The sequence below is a fragment of the Hoplias malabaricus genome, chromosome 8 (assembly GCF_029633855.1).
Source record: "Hoplias malabaricus isolate fHopMal1 chromosome 8, fHopMal1.hap1, whole genome shotgun sequence".
Taxonomy (NCBI): Eukaryota; Metazoa; Chordata; class Actinopteri; order Characiformes; family Erythrinidae; genus Hoplias; species Hoplias malabaricus.
Window position 1 is genome coordinate 34,660,590 of NC_089807.1, and position 24,061 is coordinate 34,684,650.

The 24,061-nt window shown below is 39.0% G+C and overlaps 1 protein-coding gene across 4 annotated transcripts in view; it reads right to left on the minus strand.

Moving 5' to 3' along the window:
• Nucleotides 1-16,245, minus strand: part of LOC136705443 (regulator of microtubule dynamics protein 2) — a 50,993-nt gene extending 34,748 nt beyond the window's left edge. The window contains exons 1-2 of one of the 4 annotated variants that reach the window (XM_066679022.1): nt 16,209-16,245; nt 12,004-12,429 (exon numbers count right to left, since the gene is read on the minus strand). In XM_066679022.1, the coding sequence (XP_066535119.1) occupies nt 12,004-12,428 (425 nt within the window). In that variant the 5' untranslated portion in view covers nt 12,429; nt 16,209-16,245. The other 3 variants (XM_066679018.1, XM_066679020.1, XM_066679021.1) reach the window with 3 other exon arrangements.
• Between the last annotated feature and the right edge of the window lie 7,816 nt (nt 16,246-24,061).

The following is a 24,061-nucleotide window of genomic DNA, read 5'->3' on the forward strand; positions in this document are numbered from 1 at the left end:
TTTGTCAGGTAAAAAAGAAAGAAAAAAATATATTCCATAATATTCCATTGACTGTTTCCCACAGCTGTTACGAGAGGGAAATATTGAGAAGGGTATCTCTGCAGGCCAGCGGCACCTCCAAGTGGTAGGTGCAACCTAAACCCTAAACCTATCCCTAACCATAACCTTCCACTTGCTGGTATCCACCTGCTTTCTAGTCTCTGGCCTGCATCCTTGATATATTAGACAAATATTATTAGTTTTATTAAGTTTTTATAGAATTTACTGTTACCACACATATTTACAGCACCATTTAAGGTGAGTTGGAGGACTGAAATACAAACTGCCTCAAAATGTATTGTGGAACCTAGCAGCGAGTTTAGAAATCTGTCTAGAATGTAAATTCTTTTCAGCATGAGACGTCTTGTTGTCAATAAAATTTATACCAAACAACTAAACCATCGTATTCAAACATCCTGTGTCAAACAACCACACTAAATAATGTGTGTTTATAAGAGCTTATCCTACTTTTCAACTTTAGCCAGACCAAAATATAACTTATTCCTTTAAAAGAGGACTCTTTGGATGCTGAAAGAAAGTTAGAAGAAGCAAAGAGAGCTCAAACTGAACAATGCTCCTCTCTCCTTGTCCTTGCTAAAACATTTCTAAGTCAATAAATGCATTTCTCGGATGGTCATGCCAGCTCCATGACCTAGGGTGAACAGGCAACTAACAGAACATGCTGCATGTTTTATTTCTAGGACTTCTAGGTATAGCATGATGACTGTAATTTAATTTAAGAGTGGATAAAGATGACAGGAATTAAAGAAAAAATTATTCTTCTGACTTACTTTTCTTTCACAGGTTCCTGTAGGTTTTCAGGTAAAAATGAGGAGGAAATGTGTACACACCCTGAGCCCTTAATGCCTGCTAAACTGATACCAAGCGTGATAAGTGATGCTGAACGCATTATTTCATATAATATTAGCGAGCAGAACATAAAAATGAAATTGAACCTGATGTTTATCGATGGTCCCTTCCAGTTCACATTTACCTGAAGGGCAGGGCATGGTGGGGCTGCTGCCACTGTTGAAAAACACTGTTGTAAGTGTTGCAGGGCTTTTGTTTGTCAGTGTTACTTTTTTCCTAACACATTCAATCCATCACTAACCCTCCACTTCAACTCCTTGTGAGGTTTCCCATGCAGTACTGACCAAAAAGGAAAGATATTTGGTGGGTGGCCAAGCTGAAAAAAGATATGTCTGAGCAAATGCAGTGTAAATAGCTTGGAAAAGAAGGCAGAGCACATCATTAACTGAAATGATGACATCAGGGCGAGATGAGTGAGTACAAGGCACATACACTGTGTCTATACAATCCAAGAACAGGCCTGTTACTTGGAAGAAGAACAAAACATGAAAAAGTATTCAGACACTAATCTGCTAATCTGTTAAGGATCATTAAATTTTAGCTGCACAGAATGCACAGCAATGATTACATAATAATTGAAATATTATTGTTTGCAACAATAAAAGGAGCACTAGGCTGTGTAGGCATTTGTACCTTAAAATTACAGCTTCAATATCACTGTGAAGCCCTGTAATAATGAGAATAGGGCATCTATCATTGATACTCCAGGCTCAGCACTGCAGAAATGGCACTATTCCCACCTCATTAGTGCTGCAGCTACTTCCCTTCAGCAATGGAAACTGGTGAATGGGAGATGGAGACTCCCAGGAGGGTGCCCTGCTGTGTTTTAAATCTGATTTTTTGTCAACAATTTCTCTTCCCCATTTTCTGGAATGAAAAAGCTCTGATTCACAGACAACATATCTAGTTACTAATTTTTGTCTCATAGTGATATTCATATTGATCTCATATTTAATGCCTAAACAGAGAGACTCTGATTTGACAATTGTGATTATCTGCTCTAAGCACCATGCTGACATCACTTAGCAATACAAAACAGATCATTTGGAGAAGATAGTTACAGTGGTCAAATAAGTGGCTGTAGGCACTTCTAGTGATAAAAAGCTGAGCTCAGTGAACTTGTTAGTCTATTTTGGTTTCAATAATAGATTGCATTTTTACAACCCTAACAGTTACCATTCAAGGAAAAAAGAGCAGAAAAATATTTGAAGGTTGAATTACAGTTATACGTTACACAAAAATGATTTAAAATTCTTTGTACACTTAATATTTTACTTGAGGAAAAGAAGCAATTTCCAACAAACACATATTTCTCACTGTAAACTTGAGGGAATTTCTTAGTAATGTATTCATCCATCAATATGATAGTGATTTTGATATTGAAGGCCCCCTTTATGTTTCATTATTATCACCGAATAAACGTGATTCATATTTCCTTATTTTTACTGATTCCCGGCCCCTCAAGCATGTGGGATTTCTGGCGCTAAATAAACAATAACCATTTATTCTTAAATCAATGCCTTTTGCACATAATACATGCTATCATTAAACGGACTAGTTAAAACATCCCTGAGCAACAAAAGACAGTTGTGACGTGAGTACTCGGCACTGTTAAAGGAGTTACAAGTTGCTACATGACGCGGTAAAAATAAGACTCTGACAGCTCATCAGCCATTTGCAGCCAAGCAATGGGCCTGCACAGTGAGAGAGAGAGAGAGAGAGAGACATGTGGAAGGAAGTTCACATGACAGATAAACAATAAAATATAAACTATATAGAGTTCTCTAAGAAACAGCTAAATCATGGTGAAATGTACAGGTGTTGATCGGCTACTATTGCAAAATCCATGTGGGGGCTGCACGCTGGTGATGGTTGAGGCAACTCCCTAATTGAGTACATATAACATTGCTTGTCAAGAAGTGCTAGATAAGAATAAGTCTTAATAAGTAATTAAGTAAAAGTAACTCAAGAGAAAATGTACAGTTTTCCGGTCTTGACCAGCCATCACTGCATTGAGACTGTACGTGCAGAGTGTCTACAAATTGCTTCCCCCATCTCTCAAAGTACAAACCTGTTAATCTACACAAAAGCCGGTCACGGTCTGAATGCAGTGCAAACGCGGGAGACAAACACAGCTCAGGAAAATTGATGACAGGCATTCGCTCAGATTTTATGAATCAACATGCAGTGATTCTGCAAATCGCTGTGGGAAGCCAGCAGGCTCAGTTGCACAAACCTTCCCAAATGCTTAAAACAACAAAACATTGTTGGTGGGTAAGAAGCTAATCTGTGAAACAAAACAGGAGTAAGGGTGAAGGAACAGGGATGCACTATGTAAAACAAGCTAAACAAACAGTCGACTCTCAAAGCTTAAAAGAACGATGGTTTATACGACTGGAACAGGCTTGCAGATGCTTGGTTTTGAAATCTATACACAATCAGGCCAAAATGAAGCACTGACATTTGCACAATATATGTGTACATTGTTATCAACAATGTTACTACCGTACGTTCCAGGAGACCAGCTGAATTTTCATAGTTCACTACACAATAAATAACGATAATCCATCATTTACACAATTTCCTTGCTAACCAAAATGTAGTCAATCAGACAACAGCATTCTGAAGTTAGCTAACGAATTATGGAAGATTATGGTCAACAGTTCTGTGCATGCCCAAATCATCCGCTCATCAGCCACCTGCATCCCTTCACACAGAGAGAGAAATATGTGGAAGGAAACTCTCTTGACAGATAAAACAGTAAATGATACACAGTACAGAGTCCTCTACCACACAACTGATGTCTGGCAAGTGTTGTATCACACAATGACTCCCTTAGCATCAGAGGTGGTAAGTAACAAAGTAAATGTATTTTGTTATTGTACTTAAAGGGGGCGTCTATGGTTATGTAGAAACGCAGTTCTCTGATTTGTTTACATTCAGAAGCTCAGTGTCTTTTTAGATGTAATGGTATGTTTGTGGGGAAAAACATGGCTGAATTTTAATGTGTTTGTAAATTTTTATTCATTGTTTTAATTAAGACAGAAACTCACTTGTATTTCGAGTTGTTTAGTTTTGTAGCACTTTTAGTCAGTGTTTATTTTCATGCACAACACCCAAAACATAGCCAATGATGTCACAGAACATTGTCTCTTACTTTGGAAAGAACAATAATAGTGGCTGTAAAGTTATGTACTATTTACTCATGGTGTATTCACTTTTTTTTTTATTAAAGAGTTTTTTCATTCCTTGCTGCAACAGTTTTCGCTGGAGTTTTTCATCAATCACAGCTGCAGTGAAAGTTTGAACATTTAAAGTAATGATGATAATAAATAATAATAATAATAATAAACTAGGACTGGTGAATAACCCTATTCCACCAATAACAAATGAGATGTGTCCAAACTTTTGACTGGTACTGTACATTCACAATATGTGGAAAATAGCCCAAAACAAGGGAAATCCTCCCTGGGTGGATGTGTCCATACTTTTGACTGGTACCATAAGTCAGATAAAACTTGGCTTGCTTGGAAAGACAATAGAACTGGTACTAAAAAAAAGCATTCGGTTCCAGGTACCTCGTACCAAACGTGCATAATGAAAAAGCAAATATTCAAATAGAACAGAGTCAGGTAGATGATTATTTTATTTTAGCATACAACTTGCACAGTCTTAACAAAAAGCTTCCATGTTTGATGTATTAGCCTTGTATCTCCAGTGCAAACTCCAAAGAAGCAATTTCTGAAATCAAAAATATCTTATCAGATGCAAAGTATTGGACAAGAGCATACAATAAAGTAGGTTTGACTTTTGCCCAATTCGTCCCTTCAAGCAGATATCCCCTTTTATAAACACATCCTGCCTGTAAGAGAACTGATCTTAAAACCGACAATAACACAGTTCCATGCTTCTGTAGCAGTACTCCTCCCTGCCTGTGGCGTAACTTTAATAAGGTTGTCTTAGGCTGGATCAGGTATGGTAATGTCTCTGGATCCCTGCTTGGGCCTGAAAGACGGAGAAAGCCATGGAAATGGATGCAGGGATTAAGGGGTGGATGCAGCTGGGCTGGTCCTATGCCAGCAGAGGGGCCCCAGGGAGAGAAATTTCTCAACCCTGCAGAATTCCACAGTAAGCAAAGGAGATCTTTAATTAGTAAACCTGCTGGAGAGACGGCCAACTCCTGCTCTGTTGCAGCTTAATAGAGAAGAGACATGTTTTGATAAAGTTGCTGCGTGAACTGTCAGTCACACACTGGCTGCTGGAGCTGATCTGGAGGTCTTTGGTTTGTCTCCCTCTACTGAGCACGCACAGAAATCCAAAACTGTCTAACAGATTCAAATCATTTTGTAAAACTGTAAAATAAAAGATGCAATTTGCATATAGAACATTACAAGTTAAATCAAATTAGATGTACAGTGCAAGTCAAAACATTGGATACATCTTAATTAGTCATTGGTGGGATAGGGCCATTCACTGTATCAAACTGTGTAGCAGCCCTACCTCTGCACAACCCAAAGGTTATGGTCTCAAACACATTAAGGCGGCGAGCAGTTCTATAAATTAACACTTGACGAGGCCACAGCTGTTCACTGAAAACCATTCCAGGTGATGACCTCATGAAGCTGATTGAGAGAACACAGAGAGTGTGCAAAGCTGTCATCAAAGCTAAAGGTGGCTACTTTGAAGAATATAAATTATAAAATATATTCTGGGTTGTTTAACAATTTTTGATTATTACATAATTCTATATGTGTTCATATGTGTCATAGTTTAAATGTCTTCCGTATTCATTTAGAATGTAGAAAATAATTATAAAGAAAAAAAAAAAAAAACATTGAATGAGAATATGTGGAAAATGGCCCAAGACAAAGGAAGTCCTCCCTGAGTGGGCGTGTCCAAACTTTTGACTGGTACTGCATGTATTTAACAATGTATGACATTAATAACCAAAAATAAATACTCTCATGCTAAAGACTTGCTGTGAAGCTGATGTGGACCAAGGTACTGAGGGTAATATTTAAATGAGCATCAAAGCTAGAATTTTAACCCATATTATATTAGTTTAATGCCTGTATTGGTTAGCGTCAAACTGACTGATAAAGAAAAACAAGAGGGCCATTTTATCCACCCAAAGAGAGCAAGACTTGAGTGGTCCATTTACACGTGTAGCACAGAGTGAGAGATTTTCTGTGTCACTTAGGACTGTTCCACCTTTTTTAGGGTGCCTAGACACTAAGCAATGATGTATATGCTTGCTGTTCTTGTCCATCTAGAAGGTGTGTATATGGCTGCAGCAGGGACTGTTTGTACAGTTGAAAATCCAGAAGGAAACAAAACATTTGGATTATTTGAAAGAAAACTAACACTTTCATTCATTTATTCATTATCTGTAACTGCTTTTCCAATTCAGGGTCACGGTGGGTCCGGAGCCTACCCGAATCACTGGACGCAAGGCAGGAATACACCCTGGAGGGGTGCCAGTCCTTCACAGGGCGACACACACTCACACCTATGAACTCACTTTGGAGTCGCCAATCCACCTACCAAAGTGTGTTTTTGGATGGTGGCACCTGGAGGAAACCCACATGGACACAGGGAGATAACACCAAACTCCTCACAGTCACCCGGAGCAGGACTTGAACCCACAACCTCCAGGTCCCTGGAGCTGTGCGACTGCGACAGAAAACTAACACATATTAAACCACAATTCTCAGAAATACTGTGATCTAGCATCATAGAGAACCATGAAAGAATTCAGTGCACCGTTCTCCATCTTGGATTTTCATCTGCTGTCCACCTGTGCCCGCCCACCATCATTTCTATTGGTTGGCATGCTTGTACCTCAGAGTCCATTGCAGAAAATAATAGTTTTGAACTTTGGTGACACCCACAAGAGCATCTTTTCTGCCTACAGGCATTCTCCTAATTTGAGAGAACTGACGCAGTGCCCTAAATGAAATAAACTGGGGCGTGCATTTCAGAAGCTCCTACAGCCTCTAGTGTGTAGGCACCCTTAGGCATGGGTTGGTGCCTGTGCAGCTTGTGTGGTAGTAACTCCAGAACATTAGCAGCTATATTCACACAAGCTCTCACTCTGACTTTACCTGTAGGTCTACAAGGGGGCTAGTGAGATAAAGTCCAGGACACATCTTACAAGTGTTTGCATTCACACATACAGCTCTGAAAATTTTCTTAGTTACCATGCATGTGTGAAAGGGGCTTTGAACAATGTGCCTGTGGGGAAGATTGCGGGGAAACTCTGTTCACTGGTTTGGTTAAATTCAGAAGCTGTGACTTTTAAGGTGGAATGGTATTTTTGAGGAAAAAACTATTGTTGTTTGCAAGTGGCTGAAGTTTAACTTGCATGTAAGTTTTTATTCAGTGTTTGAATTACCACAGAATCAAATTTGTTGCAGAGGTTGTCTAGTTTTGTAGCACTTTCTGTCTGTGTTTACTTTCCCACAGTTTTAGAATCCCTTCCATCTACAGCAAAAATATATAATTACCCACCTATGGAGCAAGAACAGAACAATAATACTCATCTCGGTTCATGCTTTTCAAAGTTTGGAGGTCTCTTTGTTGTATATAAACCTTCACAATGTAATTTTACTGAATTTTATAAAAAGCATTTTGCCTTTTGAAGGACTGGCGCCCCCTACAGGGTGTATTCCCGCCTCGCGCCCAGTGATTCCAGGTAGGCTCTCGACCCACTCTGAACTGGACAAGCGGTTACAGATAATGAATGAATGAATGAATAAAAATTATTTTTTCATTATTAAAATTGTGAACATCACTTTTAATTATACAGTAAGTAAAATACTTTTTCGCTCACTCACCACTATTTTTTTTTATAAAACACTAACAAACGTTGCATGCTCATACACAGAGGAAATTCTTAGATTATCTAAATGAAGATAATACAGAAATGCAGAATTCAGAGTCAGAACTTCCTTTCACTATAACTGATGTTTGAGAGAGAAACGTTCATCTTTACCTTGCGTCTCAATTCGAGAAAGAAATTTATGTCCTCTACCCCTTTTATCTCAAAGTTTATATTTTGATATATTCCTGATAAGCTAAACATCATTGCTTGAAAAGAAACATGTCACTAATTACTTAATAGCACAATTACGAGGATTAAACTTGTAGAATTAATTTCAGATGTGCATACAAAATACCACAATATTCCCCAATCATTAAGGCTATAAGACAGGGGAAGAGAGGTGGAGATAGAGAGAGAAAGATTGCTGGGAGGGAGGAGAGACAAAGAGAGATAGAGAAGATAAGTTCAAATCAGTTGAAGCCTCTTTCTCTCTCTGTCTGTCACAAATCCAAGTCAGGGCAAAGCATTCACATTCAACAAGCTTCTACAGCACTCTTGTTGTCAAGTATATTACCAAAACACCCCCTCTATCCCCATCCCACACACAGAGCTATACCTACACTTACACACAAGTACTAGATCATTCACTCCTATCAGTAAAACAATGCAAGATCATTCCATGATGAAGCAATCAAGCTCTAATATCTCTAGCCTAACTTCACACTATTAATCAAGAAGCCATGCACATGCACACTTCAACCTTTTCAATATAGAGAATGTGATAAGTAGCAAAGGAAAACCTAGAAAACCTGGTATGCCAAGATCAGCCACAAGACTATCACCACCTCCTTGATTCCACACTCACTGTCCATTCTCTCAGCTCCAGTGACTATACAGGAACACTTTGTAGTGCTACAATTACAGACTGTAGTCCATCTGTTGCTGTTTATACATCATTTGCCCCCTTACACTTTGTTCTTGAATGATCAGGAGCCCTCTGAAGCCAATCACAGAGCAGGCAATATATGGTCGCTGGTTAATTCTCATGTTTTGGAGGTGTGTGGTGTTGTTATGAGTGGATCAGACACAGTAGTGCTGCTGGAGTTTTTAAAGCCTCAGGTTTACTTCTGGAATGTGAACATGGCCAGCCAAAAGAATCCTGTGGGCAGTGTCCAATGATCATTGATGAAGGATAGAGGATAAACTCAGCTACTTTTTCTGACCTTACGTCTTCATGGTGGAAAAAGGCAGGCATGTAGAACAGATTTAACATTGAATGAACACTGTTTAAAAACTCTTGCAGCACTGCTGTGTCTGATCCCCTCCTACACATCACCTCCATCACCCAACTCATGGGAGCCACACAAAATGTTTTTGCTCTCATCACATACACTTAAAAATTGTTTGTTTAAAGGTCCATTTCTTTGATGGTTAATAAAGATCCTGCAGAGATTGTGGCATTAGGGAACACCCTTTTGTCTTTGAAATTTGAAATTCAACAATACAAAGGATATGCATGACGGACTTAATGTATGACCTAATGCAAAACAACACTACTCCACTGACTAACATCTTAAAATTTTTCCTACATTTGTTCCTGTAACATCTCTAAAATATAATGTAAATGGTGCAGTTTGCACCATTCATGAGAAAGAATATACATCTCATTTGCAAGGATGGAAAGCCTATTACACAGACACACAAACATCCATAATTAAATACCAGAGCCCTCCTCTTAAGCTGCAGCTTCTCGAGGCATTTTTAAGACCTATTCGTCTTGAAAAGACATCTGTTGTTTATGTTATTTAGCGCTGGCATGTGATCAAGGAATTAGAGCTGAGGTTTGAAGAGGATGACTGGGCATGCAGTACGAGATTCTCTCGACTTCTTTCTTTCTCACGCCCAAGGCACTGCTTCTTACCTGCCATTTGGCCATGTGTAGGAACACAGAACCTGACAGAGTAGCTGGGATAAAAAAACCAAGAATGAGAGCATATGTAAACAGTCGACCTGATGTGACTATAAGAAATTAAAGGGAAAGACTCAACACATCCTAGGGCCATAAACAGAACTGAGATAAACAGAAAAGCCAACATATCATGAAATCTTAATGTATTTTCTTCCATACTATTACTTTTGAAGGACTGACGGCCCCTCCAGAGTGTATTTATGTCTTGCGGCCAGTGATTCTGGGTAGGCTCCGGACCCACCGCAACCATGAACTGGTTAAGTGGTTACAGATAATGAATGAAAGAATGAATGAATGAATATGACTATGAATTTTTTTCAAAGTGAACCACAATACTACTGAGTGACTGAACTAGCTTAGCATCTTTGCTCAGTGTTAAGTGGTGGATTTGAAGGGGAAAGTAAAGCATATTGGGTCTGTATTAATATTAGTGTCCACTAGTGCATGGTGGCACCAAGTATTAGGTGTACAAATACGTTTTAAAGCATTTTTGTGTAAAGCACATTTTATGATAAAACATGTAGCGCCTTTCTAGACACCCAAGAATGTTTTGTAATCAACATTTCATAGAACGCCATTCCATTCAACAACCAGTCCACAAACAGCATACTCTCAAACAGGAACGACTGTCCACCTAAAGACTGCATCAGGTACTAGGGGCTTCACCCAGGATAGAGCACCAATTTATATCTGGGCATATACACACACAGATATTCATTCACATACACACTCACTCACACACACCAGGATAGTATTTTCAGGGTAGGCAATTCACTTAACCTCCAAGATTTTGGACATTTGATTTGGACTTTTTTTTTTAAAATGACAATTGCCATTTTATTAAAAGAAAGAAAAATACAAAATACAAATATAATACAAAAGTTACTCGATTGCTGCCATCAAAATCATTGCATATAAATTGTCTACACCCAAGAACCAAATTAATCAATGCAAATGCTTTTGCAGCGCTTTTCCTTGATGGAAGTCATCAATGCAGTGTCTTAAAAATTCTTTAAATTGCCTCATTTTTATTTATTAGTTATTTTTTGTTGAACAAAATAATTATCATTTTTAATACTACATAACAGTTATCATAAAATGACAAAAGAGCAAGAGAATGTTTGAATTTGGAATTACAATTATACGTTACACATAAATGCAACAATGCTGATTCATAAACTAAGCAGGCAGTGCCCCTAGCTGATGCATTTGACTGTTGCTTAAAGGAGTGATTGAAATGGAAAATTAAACAAAATAAAACTAAATTTAAGCAAATATCTGTAATTTTCATCTACAGTTTTACATTGCAGAAGACATTGTATTATACCACTGTCCAAAAAAAAGACAAGAATGAACAGACATACTAACATTTGCAGCTAGAACAACCCCTTTTGCAAATTTTGTTCAAATTTTTGTAGATCCCAATACTTGTCATACAGCATTATAAGATTAGGTTTGTTAACAACGCTATTTTTATGCGTGACAGTGTGAATGATGCTATAAGTTAGCAATATTTTCCTTCTAGGTCTAAAGAAAACTCTTGATGATAAAAAAGCATGGTGATTATCCTCATTTCATTAATGCAACTCTCACAACAAACCTGCATCTCCATAAAAATATCAATTTTATGAGCTCCACTTAGAAGCACTTTGTAGCCCCCTTTCATCTTGTTCTTCAATGGTCAGGACCACTACAGGACTACCACTGAGACATGGTGGTGATGTGTTAGTGTGTGTTGCACAGCAGTGCGTCTAGAGTTTTTGAAAACTGTTTCCACTCACCCTCCACTCTGTTAGACACACCTACCTTTTTGATTCACTTTGTAGATGTAAAGTCAGGGAGAGTAGCTTATCTGTATCTGCAGTTTGTGTTGGTCATCCTCTACACCTGCATTAGTGAACACAGTACGGCACCCACAGGACGCTGTTTGCCAGACGTTTTTGGTAGGTGGGCTATTCTTAATCTAGTTGTGAGACTGAGGGCTTTAAGACCTGTAGCAGCCCTGCTGTGTCTGATCCACTGGTACCAGTATAACACACACTAACACACCACCAGCACAACAGTGTCACTGAAGCACTGAGAATGCTCCAAATCATACCTGCTCTGCAGTGGTCCTGTGAGACCATTGAAGAACAGAGTGAAATGGGGATAAGGAAGATGCAGAGAACTAAAGTTGGACTACACTGTGTAATTGTAAAAATACAACTGTTCTTCTCATGACAACATCAAATTGCTTTATTGAGCATTTCATTATATGTCCATATAATACACCTCTACTCCAAATACAATGAAATATACTCACCCTCCTTCACTCTCCGCCTCCTCTGAGCTTTGCCCCTCAGCTCTGTTCACTCCGCTGGCTCTCTTCCTCCTAGTTGGTGTGGTTCTGTTGAGAGGACTGGCCTTACGGGCCCCTGTTCTTCCCCTTAACTCATCCCTCACATGGTCCTGAAGATGTGGCAGGGCATCTTTTAGAGCCTTTACCTCTTCTTTCAGCTCCGACACACACTGGATTAGAGCCCCCAGTCGATCCAGCACCTCCGCCTGGCCACCCTGCAGAGCTATAGTGCCAGCATTGCTGCTAGTGTACAGTCCTGGACGACATGTGCCCGTCCCTGTGCTACTAGCTACTGCTCGCCTGTTCTGGTACCAGACAGCAGCTAGGCTGATTCCTGCTGCCCCTGCCAGGACCCCGAGTGCCAGGACTTTCCCATCAGCTTGAGCCATCCTGCACAAACACACAGAACAGATCTCATCAAACACATTCTATAAGCTTGTAATCTAAACTCTCAGTGTAAATGCTTGCAGTAAATACTTCAGGCTATTGTGTTCAAATAGTCTAGTACTCATATTATTACAGGTTTTATTTGATTTATTCTTCTTGTTAACTGTATTGGGCTTAAATAAAATGTAAAAATTAATTATCACGCATCAGACTGAAGATTACATTTTTTTTATTTTGGTAGGTGGATTGGCGACTCAAAAAGTGTGTGTCTGTGTTGCCCTGTGAAGGACTGGCGCCCCCTCCAGGGTGTATTCCCACCTTGCGCCCAATGATTCCAGGTTGGCTCTGGACCCACCGCGACCCTGAACTAGATAAGCGCTTACAGATAATGAATGAATGTTTACTCTGCCCTGTACATCCAGTATCCTACCTCCAAATCAGGTTATCGTCTTCAGTCAGTGTCCCATTGTCTCAAGTATGTCTATCAGTGAGCTGCTGGTATCGTATGTCCTGCACTTGTCTTCTGTTTGTTCACTTTCATATATTTATATTAGCTTAGTTGAATTTAGTCTATTTTTTATTAAATGTCACTGCATCTTGGAGAGGAGAGCAATGTAATTTCAATCCTTTGTATGTCCTGTACATATGAAGAATTGACAATAAAACTCTCTTGACTCTCGACAATCAATTATGACACATTCAAGAAAGTAGACTTAGCATTTGGGGCAAAATACCTGGAGTAACCGAACCTTCTGTGTATATTTTCAAATAATTCAGAATCATAAAAGGAGTCTAATCAAATCATTATAAAACAGTATGTTTAATAATGCTGTATCATTTACTAAATAAACTTGATAAATTTGTTTAAAGAGTTGAGAAATGTAAACTCTGATATTATACTGTTATATGTGTCAAGGTGTAAATAAATAACTAAATAAGCAAACAAACAAGGTACAGCACTGACAAAGGTATTCAAATTGCTTCAAGGCCTGATGGCTTTTTACCTGCTTTAATCTTTCAAAAGCACCTGCTCAGGACATGGGTAAAAACTCCAATCTATCAACTAAAATTCTCAGGAAAACATATGTGGTTTTGCTTGCTTGTTTCTTCTTGACAATGATTAATGGGTGTGGTTTACATGCTACATAAGCAGGAGGAAGCAAGATGGTGGATTGGTTGAGCAGAATAAAACATTTTATGCATGCCAGTGTTTTATGCTTTTGTAAGCAGGTTTGCTAAATCACTGCAAAGCATAAATAAACCATTGTTTGAGATTTTGAAAGATCATTTCCCAGATGAATGAGTAAATTTTTTCTTTACATTGATAACATGTTCATGTAGTGTTTTCATATGCTAGAACATGTATCATGCACAAAATTAGCAGCAAACACTTCTTTCAAACAGAACCAGGGACAGTCTCAAAGGGGTGAATTCAGACAGTGAGTTTTTTTTTTTTTTTACATCACAAACCTAAAGAGGCAACCCTGTCAATTTGTGGTGCTGGGATTTAGAGCTGCAGAGAATAAGTGGAGACAGAGGCCAGGACTAATCGCACATCCATAGATTGGTTCTTAATAAACCAAGGCAAAGAATTATATCTAAGCCACTTTTATGGCACTGGAACTTCCCTGGAGATATATTTAAAACATGTCATTTTGATGAAGAGAGATGAGGTTTTAAGAGGAAGGGGGATTTAAAGATGTTTTACACTCATTTTTAAACATTTTTAGAATGTTATACTTTTTTGAGGTCCACTGTTCAAATCCTGCCCTTTTAAGGAGTTATGAGCTATTTTTAATTACAGACCTAGGTTACAACCCTGTCTGGCTTTTCCCTCGTAATCAGTGTATGTTGTTAGAGTCTTAAATGAGCTTTATACGTGAGTGAGGAGAGAGTTTAATCCAGATTATCCTCAGACCAGCCTCTAGGCATCACTAGTTAGAACCAGACTAAATACCTGGCTATTTAAAATAACCTTAATGCACGGTTCATTCATGCATAAGGGCAAGCTGCTTGTAAAAAGTATGACACAAATTCTAGGTTATAATACATATAGATATAGGCTATGATATAATAAAAGGGGGGAAATAAATGATTACTTACTACAGTCACAGCACAGTTCTCTACTCTACAGAACCACAGCTAAACCCAGCTCAGCTACTAATAAACTGACCTTAGGACGGTCGTAGCGTGACTGCTACGAAATTGCAACATAACGTATATAAAGCACTGTCGCCTTTAAAACACAGAGATAGTTAATAAGAATTGTAAATCCCTGAAAGACTGGATCTTACTGCTCTCACACCCGAGAAAACAACTGCCCTCCGTCTGATAGACACCGCCGCAACAACAACAACACTCCGGAGTGAAGGCGGACTTTCTGTTCGCATCAAAGGTTCCGGGGGAAACATAACAGTAGTTGCTAGGCTAACGATAAATGTCAAGGTAGCGAATTTTCTTTAGAATAGCACAGCTAAAGTTAAAATGTTACCAGCAGAGTCTGTAGTTGCCATATTACGCCATTAATTAATAAACCCTCAAACTTTCAAACTCACCCTCAGTTTTGCTACAACTCCACTCACCCAATTGAATTATACCTAGCTAAAATATTCAGAAAATGAAGGGTTAAGACTACATCTCTAAAAAAAACTCAGTTTTCAAATAATAACAGCTTAATTAAAAGAGTACAATGTCACAAAGTTAGTTTCTGCAACATTTTAATACTTAAATTATATATATATATATATATATATATATATATATATATATATATATATATATATATATATATGTGTGTGTGTGTGTGTGTGTGCGTTTTATATATATAAATCATAGTTAATTAAACACGCACATACACACACACGTATATATATATATATATATATATATATATATATATATATATATATATATATATATATATATACGTGTGTGTGTTTTTTTTTTAGCTAAAAACCTCATCCCAAACCATCATAATACTTCGCTCTCATCTTCGCTCTCATCAAGAGGATGAATGTTAAAACTTGCAAATTTGTCACTTTAATTTCCCAGGAAAATGTACATCAAATCCCTCAGTTATGTAATTTAGCCTACAGAAGTTTGAAAGTTCAATAGAATTTCCTTTTAAAGCATATGGTGAATTTTTAAACTTCAAATGCATTATCTGTGGATCACTTTAGGAACTGATAAAAATGTTACTTACCTTAATAAAAATGTTACTTACTTTACCTGGTATTATACTGAACCAGTTCAATATTCTCTGAAGTGCCTTGATAATAATTTTATAATGAAATTCATTATAAATAGTTTCAATGGCAAACTCACAAAAAGATATGCAGAATTCGAAGCACCATATCCATGAAAATGGTGTTTCATTAGAAGATCTGTATGTGTATATATCCACAAAGCTTGTTACATATAACACTCAAACTTCATCACAGTTAAACTTTCTGAAATAACTAGTAAAGCAACAAAAAGGCAAAGTTCATTAAAGTCACTGATTAACTGAGTCACATTTCTGACTGAAACACAGACTTAAAGCAATAATGAAATAAACATCTTGTAAAATTGGTTATAGGCCTAAATGGAAAAGGAGAACAGCAAATTATTGAGCTAAATGTATTTTCTTTCCTTTTTTTTCAATCCCATGAATATGAATCGATGTTCGAATTGTGAAAAGACATACAACCAACACACACAAAAAAGCACAAAGCACTGACTATATACACTTAGGGTATGTAAGATAAAACACAGTCTGACAGTTGAACATTTCAAGAACTTACTCAAAATTACTAGAGGATTGTACAGTCCTATGTAGCTCTTCTGTCTTCAGATTAAATAAATGTGCTGGGCAATGCGCAGTCCATGAATGTGCAATCTGATCAACCTTGAACTATGTCATTCCCAGCAAGGCTGCTAGCTAATGACTGGCTTGCTAATGTTTTTTCTTCAGGCCTTCATTTGCATCGGCAGTTGCAAAATTTGACATTATGTAGATGGAATCAGTTTGTCACCAAATATCAGTGTCAACACCAGAAATACGTGATGTTATTGATTCATATATAATGGTGTGTGGCTGAGGAGCTCTCTTTGGGCCTGTGAGGGTATTAACTGGACTAAAGTGTTAGTTTAACATAATTTTTGTGTGTTTGTTGTTTGTTTGTTTGAAAAGCTGTAAAGCAATATCAAGTTTAGAAAGAATTATGTTTATGTAATATATATTATATCATTCTCATGCAAGAGAATGTATATTAATTATATAATGATGTTGTTATACACCAATGTAGATGATTTTTTTGTTTAAAGGAACACTTTACCTTAAAATTTCAGCTTCAAAATCATCGCGATAGAGCCACTGTCACTATTACTGGGCTCAGAACTGCAGAAACTGTACTATGTAACTTTCAGGAGGACAGTGCTGTAATAGAGAATTACACTCTGCAACTGTAGGGGAGCTCAGGAAAAAAAATACAACATCTTACATAGTGCTGCTATAAAATAACTTGATTTAAAATAACCTGGAAATAATCTTGTCTTATGAACCTAAAGTTTGGGAACATTTTACCTCTACTAAACGAATTAAAATTTTGGATCTGTTTGTTCCCTCAGTGATAACATGACGTGTCCAATTAAACAACAACAAAAAAAATACAAGTTAAACAGATAACATAAACAGTCATACTTTATTTCTAATGTACAATGTCTTAAAAATTTAGAATTATATGCTGTTTTCTTCATACATTCTGTTTTTCTAATGATTATGTCCTTTAATGTCATAATATTTAGAAAAGGGAAATAATTAGAAAAATGTCTCAGGGTTTATGTCTTGAGAAAAATACTTTTAGTAAGAATCAAAATTGAAATTATATGGATGATCAACAGAACCTGTGTAAGTAATCAGTACATATGTACAAAATTCCCTTTTTATTGCATTTAAATTTCACTATACATTTCTCCTTCAATGTGTATGTCTATCCAGAGTTAAACAATTTTTTTAAAGTACCAAGGTGAGGCATATCATGGAGATTGTCAGTTTGATACCAGTAATGCCTTACTATCCAAGTCCACACTATTGGCTTAATTTCCTGGGTTGGAAAGATGGACAAACCTCCCCCCCCCCAAGTCACAGTACGAGCCTGTCTAGGTTAGACACCTGTCAGCTCACACAACAGATCTACACTTTTCTCTCCTTTAGCAACTCTCCAGTGACGGTATGTTAATGGCACATCATATTTATTGGAGAAAGAATGTGCTTATCTTCACCTACAAGGTTTGTTGTAATTGTGTAGGACAGAGTCCTAGCTAAGGGGTGAAACTGGTGACGACTCAGGATTGCTGAAAAACATATACAAAAATCATTTACAACATAGATACATACAGGGGTTGGACAATGAAACTGAAACACCTGGTTTTAGACCACAATAATTTATTAGTATGGTGTAGGGCCGCCTTTTGCGGCCAATTCAGCATCAATTCATCTTGAGAATGACATATACAAGTCCTGCACAGTGGTCAGAGGGATTTTAAGCCATTCTTCTTGCAGGATAGTGGCCAGGTCCCTACGTGATGCTGGTGGAGGAAAACGTTTCCTGACTCGCTCCTCCAAAACACCCCAAAGTGGCTCAATAACATTTAAATCTGGTGACTGTGCAGGCCATGGGAGATGTTCAACTTCACTTTCATGTTCATCAAACCAATCTTTCACCAGTCTTGCTGTGTGTATTGGTGCATTGTCATCCTGATACACAGCACCGCCTTCAGGACACAATGTTTGAACCATTGGATGCACATGGTCCTCCAGAAAGTTTCGGTAGTCCTTGGCAGTGATGTGCCCATCTAGCACAAGTATTGGGCCAAGGGAATGCCATGATATGGCAGACCAAACCATCACTTATCCACCCCCATGCTTCACTCTGGGCATGCAACAGTCTGGGTGGTACATTTCTTTGGGCCTTCTCCACACCATAACTCTCCCGGATGTGGGGAAAACAATAAAGGTGGACTCATCAGAGAACAATACATGTTTCACATTGCCCACAGCCCAAGATTTGTGCTCCTTGCACCATTGAAACCCACATTTGGCATTGGCATGAGTGACCAAAGGTTTGGCTATAGCAGCCCGGCCGTGTATATTGACCCTGTGGAGCTCTCGACAGACAGTTCTGGTGGAAACAGGTGAGTTGAGGTGCACATTTAATTCTGCCGTGATTTGGGCAGCCGTGGTGTTATGTTTTTTGGATACAATCCGGGTTAGAACCCGAACATCCCTTTCAGACAGCTTCCTCTAGCGTCCACAGTTAATCCTGTTGGATGTGTTTCGTCCTTCTTGGTGGTATGCTGACATTACCCTGGATACCGTGGCTCTTGATACATCACAGAGACTTGTTGTCTTGGTCACAGATGCGCCAGCAAGATGTGCACCAAAAATTTGTCCTCTTTTGAACTCTGGTATGTCACCCATAATGTTGTGTGCATTGCAATATTTTGAGCAAAACTGTGCTCTTACCCTCTGCTAATTAAACCTTTACATTCTGCTCTTACTGGTGCAATGTGCAATTAATGAAGACTGGCCACCAGGCTGGTCCAATTTAGCCACGAAACCTCCCACACTAAAATGACAGATGTTTCAGTTTCATTGTCCAACCAACTGTAGATGTGGGCCGTATAGTGGTACAGCAAGTACTGCCAATACCAAACAGCTCCAGAATCCCCATGTCCTGTGTACAATACCCACCTTGAGTCTGTGAGTAGCTTGGTGTGTTCTCTCCTTGTCTGCGTGGGTTTCCTCCCACAGTTCAAAAACACATACTTGCGGGTGGATTGACTAGCTGTGTGCATACTGGTTGAAGTTTGTGAGTGCTTATGTGGGTGATTGATGCCCTGTGATGGACTGGCACCCTGTCCAGGGTGTGTTCCTTCCTTATGCCCATTCCAGGAAGCATTCATTCATTCATTCATTCATTCATTCATTGTCTGTATCCGCTTATCCAGATTTGGGTCGCGGTTGGTCTAGAGCCTACCCAGAATCACTGGATGCAAGGCAGGAACACACCCTGGTCAGGGGCACCAGTCTTTCGCAAAGGGACACACAGTCACACATTCACACCTATGGACACTTTCGAGTAGCCAATTCACCTGGACTGTGGGAGGAAACCCACAGCAGTACCATGGGAGGAGTACCCAGAGGAAACCAATGTGGACACAGGGAAAACACACCAACCCCCTCAAAGACAATCACATGTACCGGGACTCCTGGTAGATAACTAGATAATATAGCATAAACTACACTAAATATATCCAAATGAGAACATGTAGCAATTTTTTGTTTACTAAACCATTTGAACACAGCAACTCTGTGAAAATTCAATGATGAATGGACCAATAGAAATGCTCCAAAATTACTTGGAATAAAATATTTTTACAGTCTTTCTTTGAAAATTAGGTGTTCTCCTTCTCCTACAAAGTTACTATTTTGCAGGTTCATGTTTTTTCTCTGGACAGTGACAAAATGTTAACAAACAAGACTAGACAGCCATTAGCCATATAGCCATTGTCACAGAGGTGTTTCTGGCATTTCAAAAACAGGAAAGCCCAAAATACATATCCTTGTCATTGGAAGGTCTGGAGAAGCTTTGGTGCTTCATATCAATGTTTGTTTAAATGTAGTTTTAATTATGTGATTGTGTTGTACAGAAAATATCGAGGGCAGGACTAATAAATGCAGAAATGAAAAAGGAGCACACATTTTTGTTCAGCATCAGTGTTTTTCTTGTTCATTTTGTTTACTAGATGATCTACCACCAAAGATCAAAGAAGGCCAAGAATATGTTGTTGATTTTAAGAATTACAATTTCTTATTCATTTAATGTAATCAAAGGTTAGAGTAAATCATGTGAATTTTAAGGTGGCTGTGTGCAGTTATATGGAGTTTTATAAACACTCTAACATCACAAAATGTCTCCCCAACTTTTTCCTTTACAATATTTCAGGCAAAGACACAACTCACGTGCAATAAGACTAAATGTTGCAAAGTTCCGAGCCATCCTGCTGAGCTTGTGAGCATCAGAGAAACGTACCTAACCAACACCGAGCCACGGCTCTGGCCAACGAGCATGGTGTCGCGACAAACACAGCCCCAGAAACACACATAAACAGAGTGTGTTCCTGTCTTATTTCCTATTATTCATATAACATTCCTACTTGTGTATTTGCATGTCAACTTTAGGAGTTAGTCAGTCAGTAAGGGAAAATGCCTCTTCTAGGCCAGTCTGGTAGGCTGTCCGGCAAACAGACACAGTAATGGAGTACTTGCAATATATCGCTCTACAACTCTAGAATAATCCACCAGAAGAGTAAAACTTACTGCAAATGTGAACAGAGCCTGGGTTACTTAATCACCACCCCTCCTCTGCAGACACAAAAGACAGGAAAAAAAGATAGGGAAAAAAACACTCAGCACACCATTATCATCTGTCTGTCACAACATGCACAGTGAGCCATTATCACTGCAGCAATCTACCCACCACACTCACATTTCCCCCACACTACAGTGCACCCTCACTATCTATTTACTTTTCAAAGAACCCATTACTACATCAATACCTCAGTGTGGTAATGTTGTCAGATATGGTTAGATGCAAAATATCAGACTGTCTATACAGGTGCATTCAAACAGGAAAGGCCTTAAAACAGATCATACATTCATTCTTCTTCTACATTACTGGAATCATCAAGCGCAAAGGCAGACAGCAAAGCACCCTTGACAGGGTATAACTCCAACACAGTAGATCAAATGCCCAACAAAAGTGTAAACTACTTTAAAAGGAACATTATGTAATATTTTCACGTTAAAATTACTGCTTCATCATTGTGTTGCTCCATAGACCAGTAATAAGAAGAACAGAGCCTCTGTCGTTGCTACTCTGGGCTCAGCACTGCAGAAACTTCACTATGTAACGTTTGGAGGAGGGGAGGAAAACAATTAGTGGTGTGTGGCAGTGAAAATGGAGCTTCTTGGAGCAGCAGCAGCCACCTTCAAAATGGAGAGTATTTTTGGGCTTTAGGTGCCTTGTTCAATGGCATGTCAGCCCAGGATGTTCCTGCTGGCTGTAGGGATTGAGCTGGCAACCTTCCAGAACATGTATTCTGCATGCAAATTGCTTCCTTGGACTGATGAGTATAGCAGTCTTTTCTTTATATGTTCACTTTCAAGCATTTGTTTCAGTGTCATCATGGAATGTCCTGCCGGGTAGTGAGACATCTCACTGATGATATCATATCTGAAAGCCTGGGTTACCAACTAACATACAGATCTCTTTCAAGCTTTTGTTTTTGGGTCTCAGTATAGAAGGGGACATCGCATATTGAGACCACTTTTGTGAAGTTCCTGCCTGTGGTTGTGAACTTGCTAGCTGCACATTGTGATTGACAAAGTGACAAACTGAAAATGACTAGTGTCCGTGCATGTCTTGGATTAGATGTGCATGCAATAGCAGCTATTTAAGGAAAGAACAGTGTATTGAAAAAGCTCAAAGTGAGCCAGCATGTTATGAAGGAGCTAGGTGGGGACAGCAAGGCCCTCATGGAGGTGTATGTGTGTGTGTGTGTGTGTGTGTGTGTGTGTCTGTAGAGGGGGGTTCTCATGGGCACCGCTACGACGGCTACGTGCAGTTTCTTCGAAGTCTTTTTCTCTTGGAGAAGACCATATTGTTCCAGGCCCACATAAAGGATTGTCTCTACTTGGAAATACATTGCACGCACACACACAGACACACACACACACACACTGAGTGTGGGGGAGGCACTGCATTATTGGTGCCTGCCCACCATTCTTGGGTTAACTCAAAAGTAGACACAAGAGATGAGGCGATAACAGTCATGCATCCAGCCATGACCCGGCTCTGTTCAGGTCAGAGCTTACAGATTACACCCCATCCTACAGACAAATATATTATCCAAAAGCCCACAGCTGCTCAAGGTCTTACGCTTCAGCACAAAACTTACACACACACTGTACTGTGACTCATCTCATTCAGATACACTAGAGCTGAAACAGTTGAAATTGGAAGTGAAGAGGTGGGTAAAATCATCCGTGCCTATCAGAACATCAGATAGAGATCGCAGACCTGAGCTTGAATAGGAGCTTTTGATAGAATGATTAGGACCTTACATAAAATAGTCTTGCTCTTTATATAGGTATCGAAACTCACACTTTCAATAGTTAAAAAGTATTCGAATTCATTCAGCGAAACAAAATACAATTAAAAGAGAAAACTTGTTATATATAGAAAGATTTTTTTTTCCAGCTGAAGACTTGGAGTAGAAGATGTACAAATGTACAAATTTAAAAACATGCAAAAGTATGACATTTTAAATAAAATGCAACATCACTCTACCTCTGCTTGGAAGTGGTGCTCTCACTGCTCCATGGCCCTGTGGTTCTGGGTTCAGTCACCACATTCAGACTTTGAGGAGGTTGATGTGTTCTCCCAGTATCTGTGTGGGTTTCCCCCACAATCCAAAAATACATTTTTGTGGGTTTTGTTGCAGTGGGGGCTGCCCACTGATGTGAGTGTGTGACTGTGTAGGCTCCTGACCCATGACCCTGAACTAATAAAGTGGTTACAGGAAATGAATAAATGCTTAGGTAGCATACATAAGGTGTGCACATTTGCACAACGGACATGGTTCACTTCAGCAAACTGTACAATTCCATAGTGTAATTGTGTTGATTTAACCCTGGTGTATTTACTGTGTACAACTGTGGTTTTAAAGTCCAGTTGTATTCCCTAAAGGTTACATAACATTCTCTTCTCCAGGAGGAGAGTTGAATATCTGTTTTCATTGTAGAACTGTGTAAAATAAAAGTCCTGGAGATGAATTGGGGCATATGAAATCAACAGAATTTTAAAATCTACAATAGAATACAACTAGAATAATGTACAATTATGTTCCCTAAGGAGGGCGGCACGGTGGCGCAGCAGGTAGTGTCGCAGTCACACAGCTCCAGGGGCCTGGAGGTTGTGGGTTCGATTCCCGCTCCGGGTGACTGTCTGTGAGGAGTTGGTGTGTTGTCCACGTGGGTTTCCTCCGGGTGCTCCGGTTTCCTCCCACAGTCCAAAAACACACGTTGCAGGTGGATTGGCGAGTCCGTAGGTGTGAGTGAATGTGTCTGTGTTGCCCTGTGAAGGACTGGTGTCCCCTCCAGGGTGTATTCCTGCCTTGCGCCCGATGATTCCAGGTAGGCTCTGGACCCCCCGCGACCCTAAATTGGATAAGCGGTTACAGATAATGGATGGATGTTCCCTAAGGAAATGTACTGAAGATGTTGCCTTGAGGGTACTACCACAGTGACAGTTTCTTTGAGCATGTAGGAGCCAGGGTTTGGACCTATATGTTTTTCCATGCAGTGCTCATTGCGGATATCTAGTTCTTATCACCACTCCATTTTTTTTATTTAGATTTTTTTCTTTTCAAATTTCATAATTCAAACTGATTGGGATGGCTTAGTTAATATCTTAAACAATGTAATTATGCAAAGTTGCTTTAAATTAGCATAATTCATTTTTCAGTGAGAATTCTATCCTATACGTACACCATTTTTCCATGTTTTACTGTTTTAAAATAGTAGCAATTA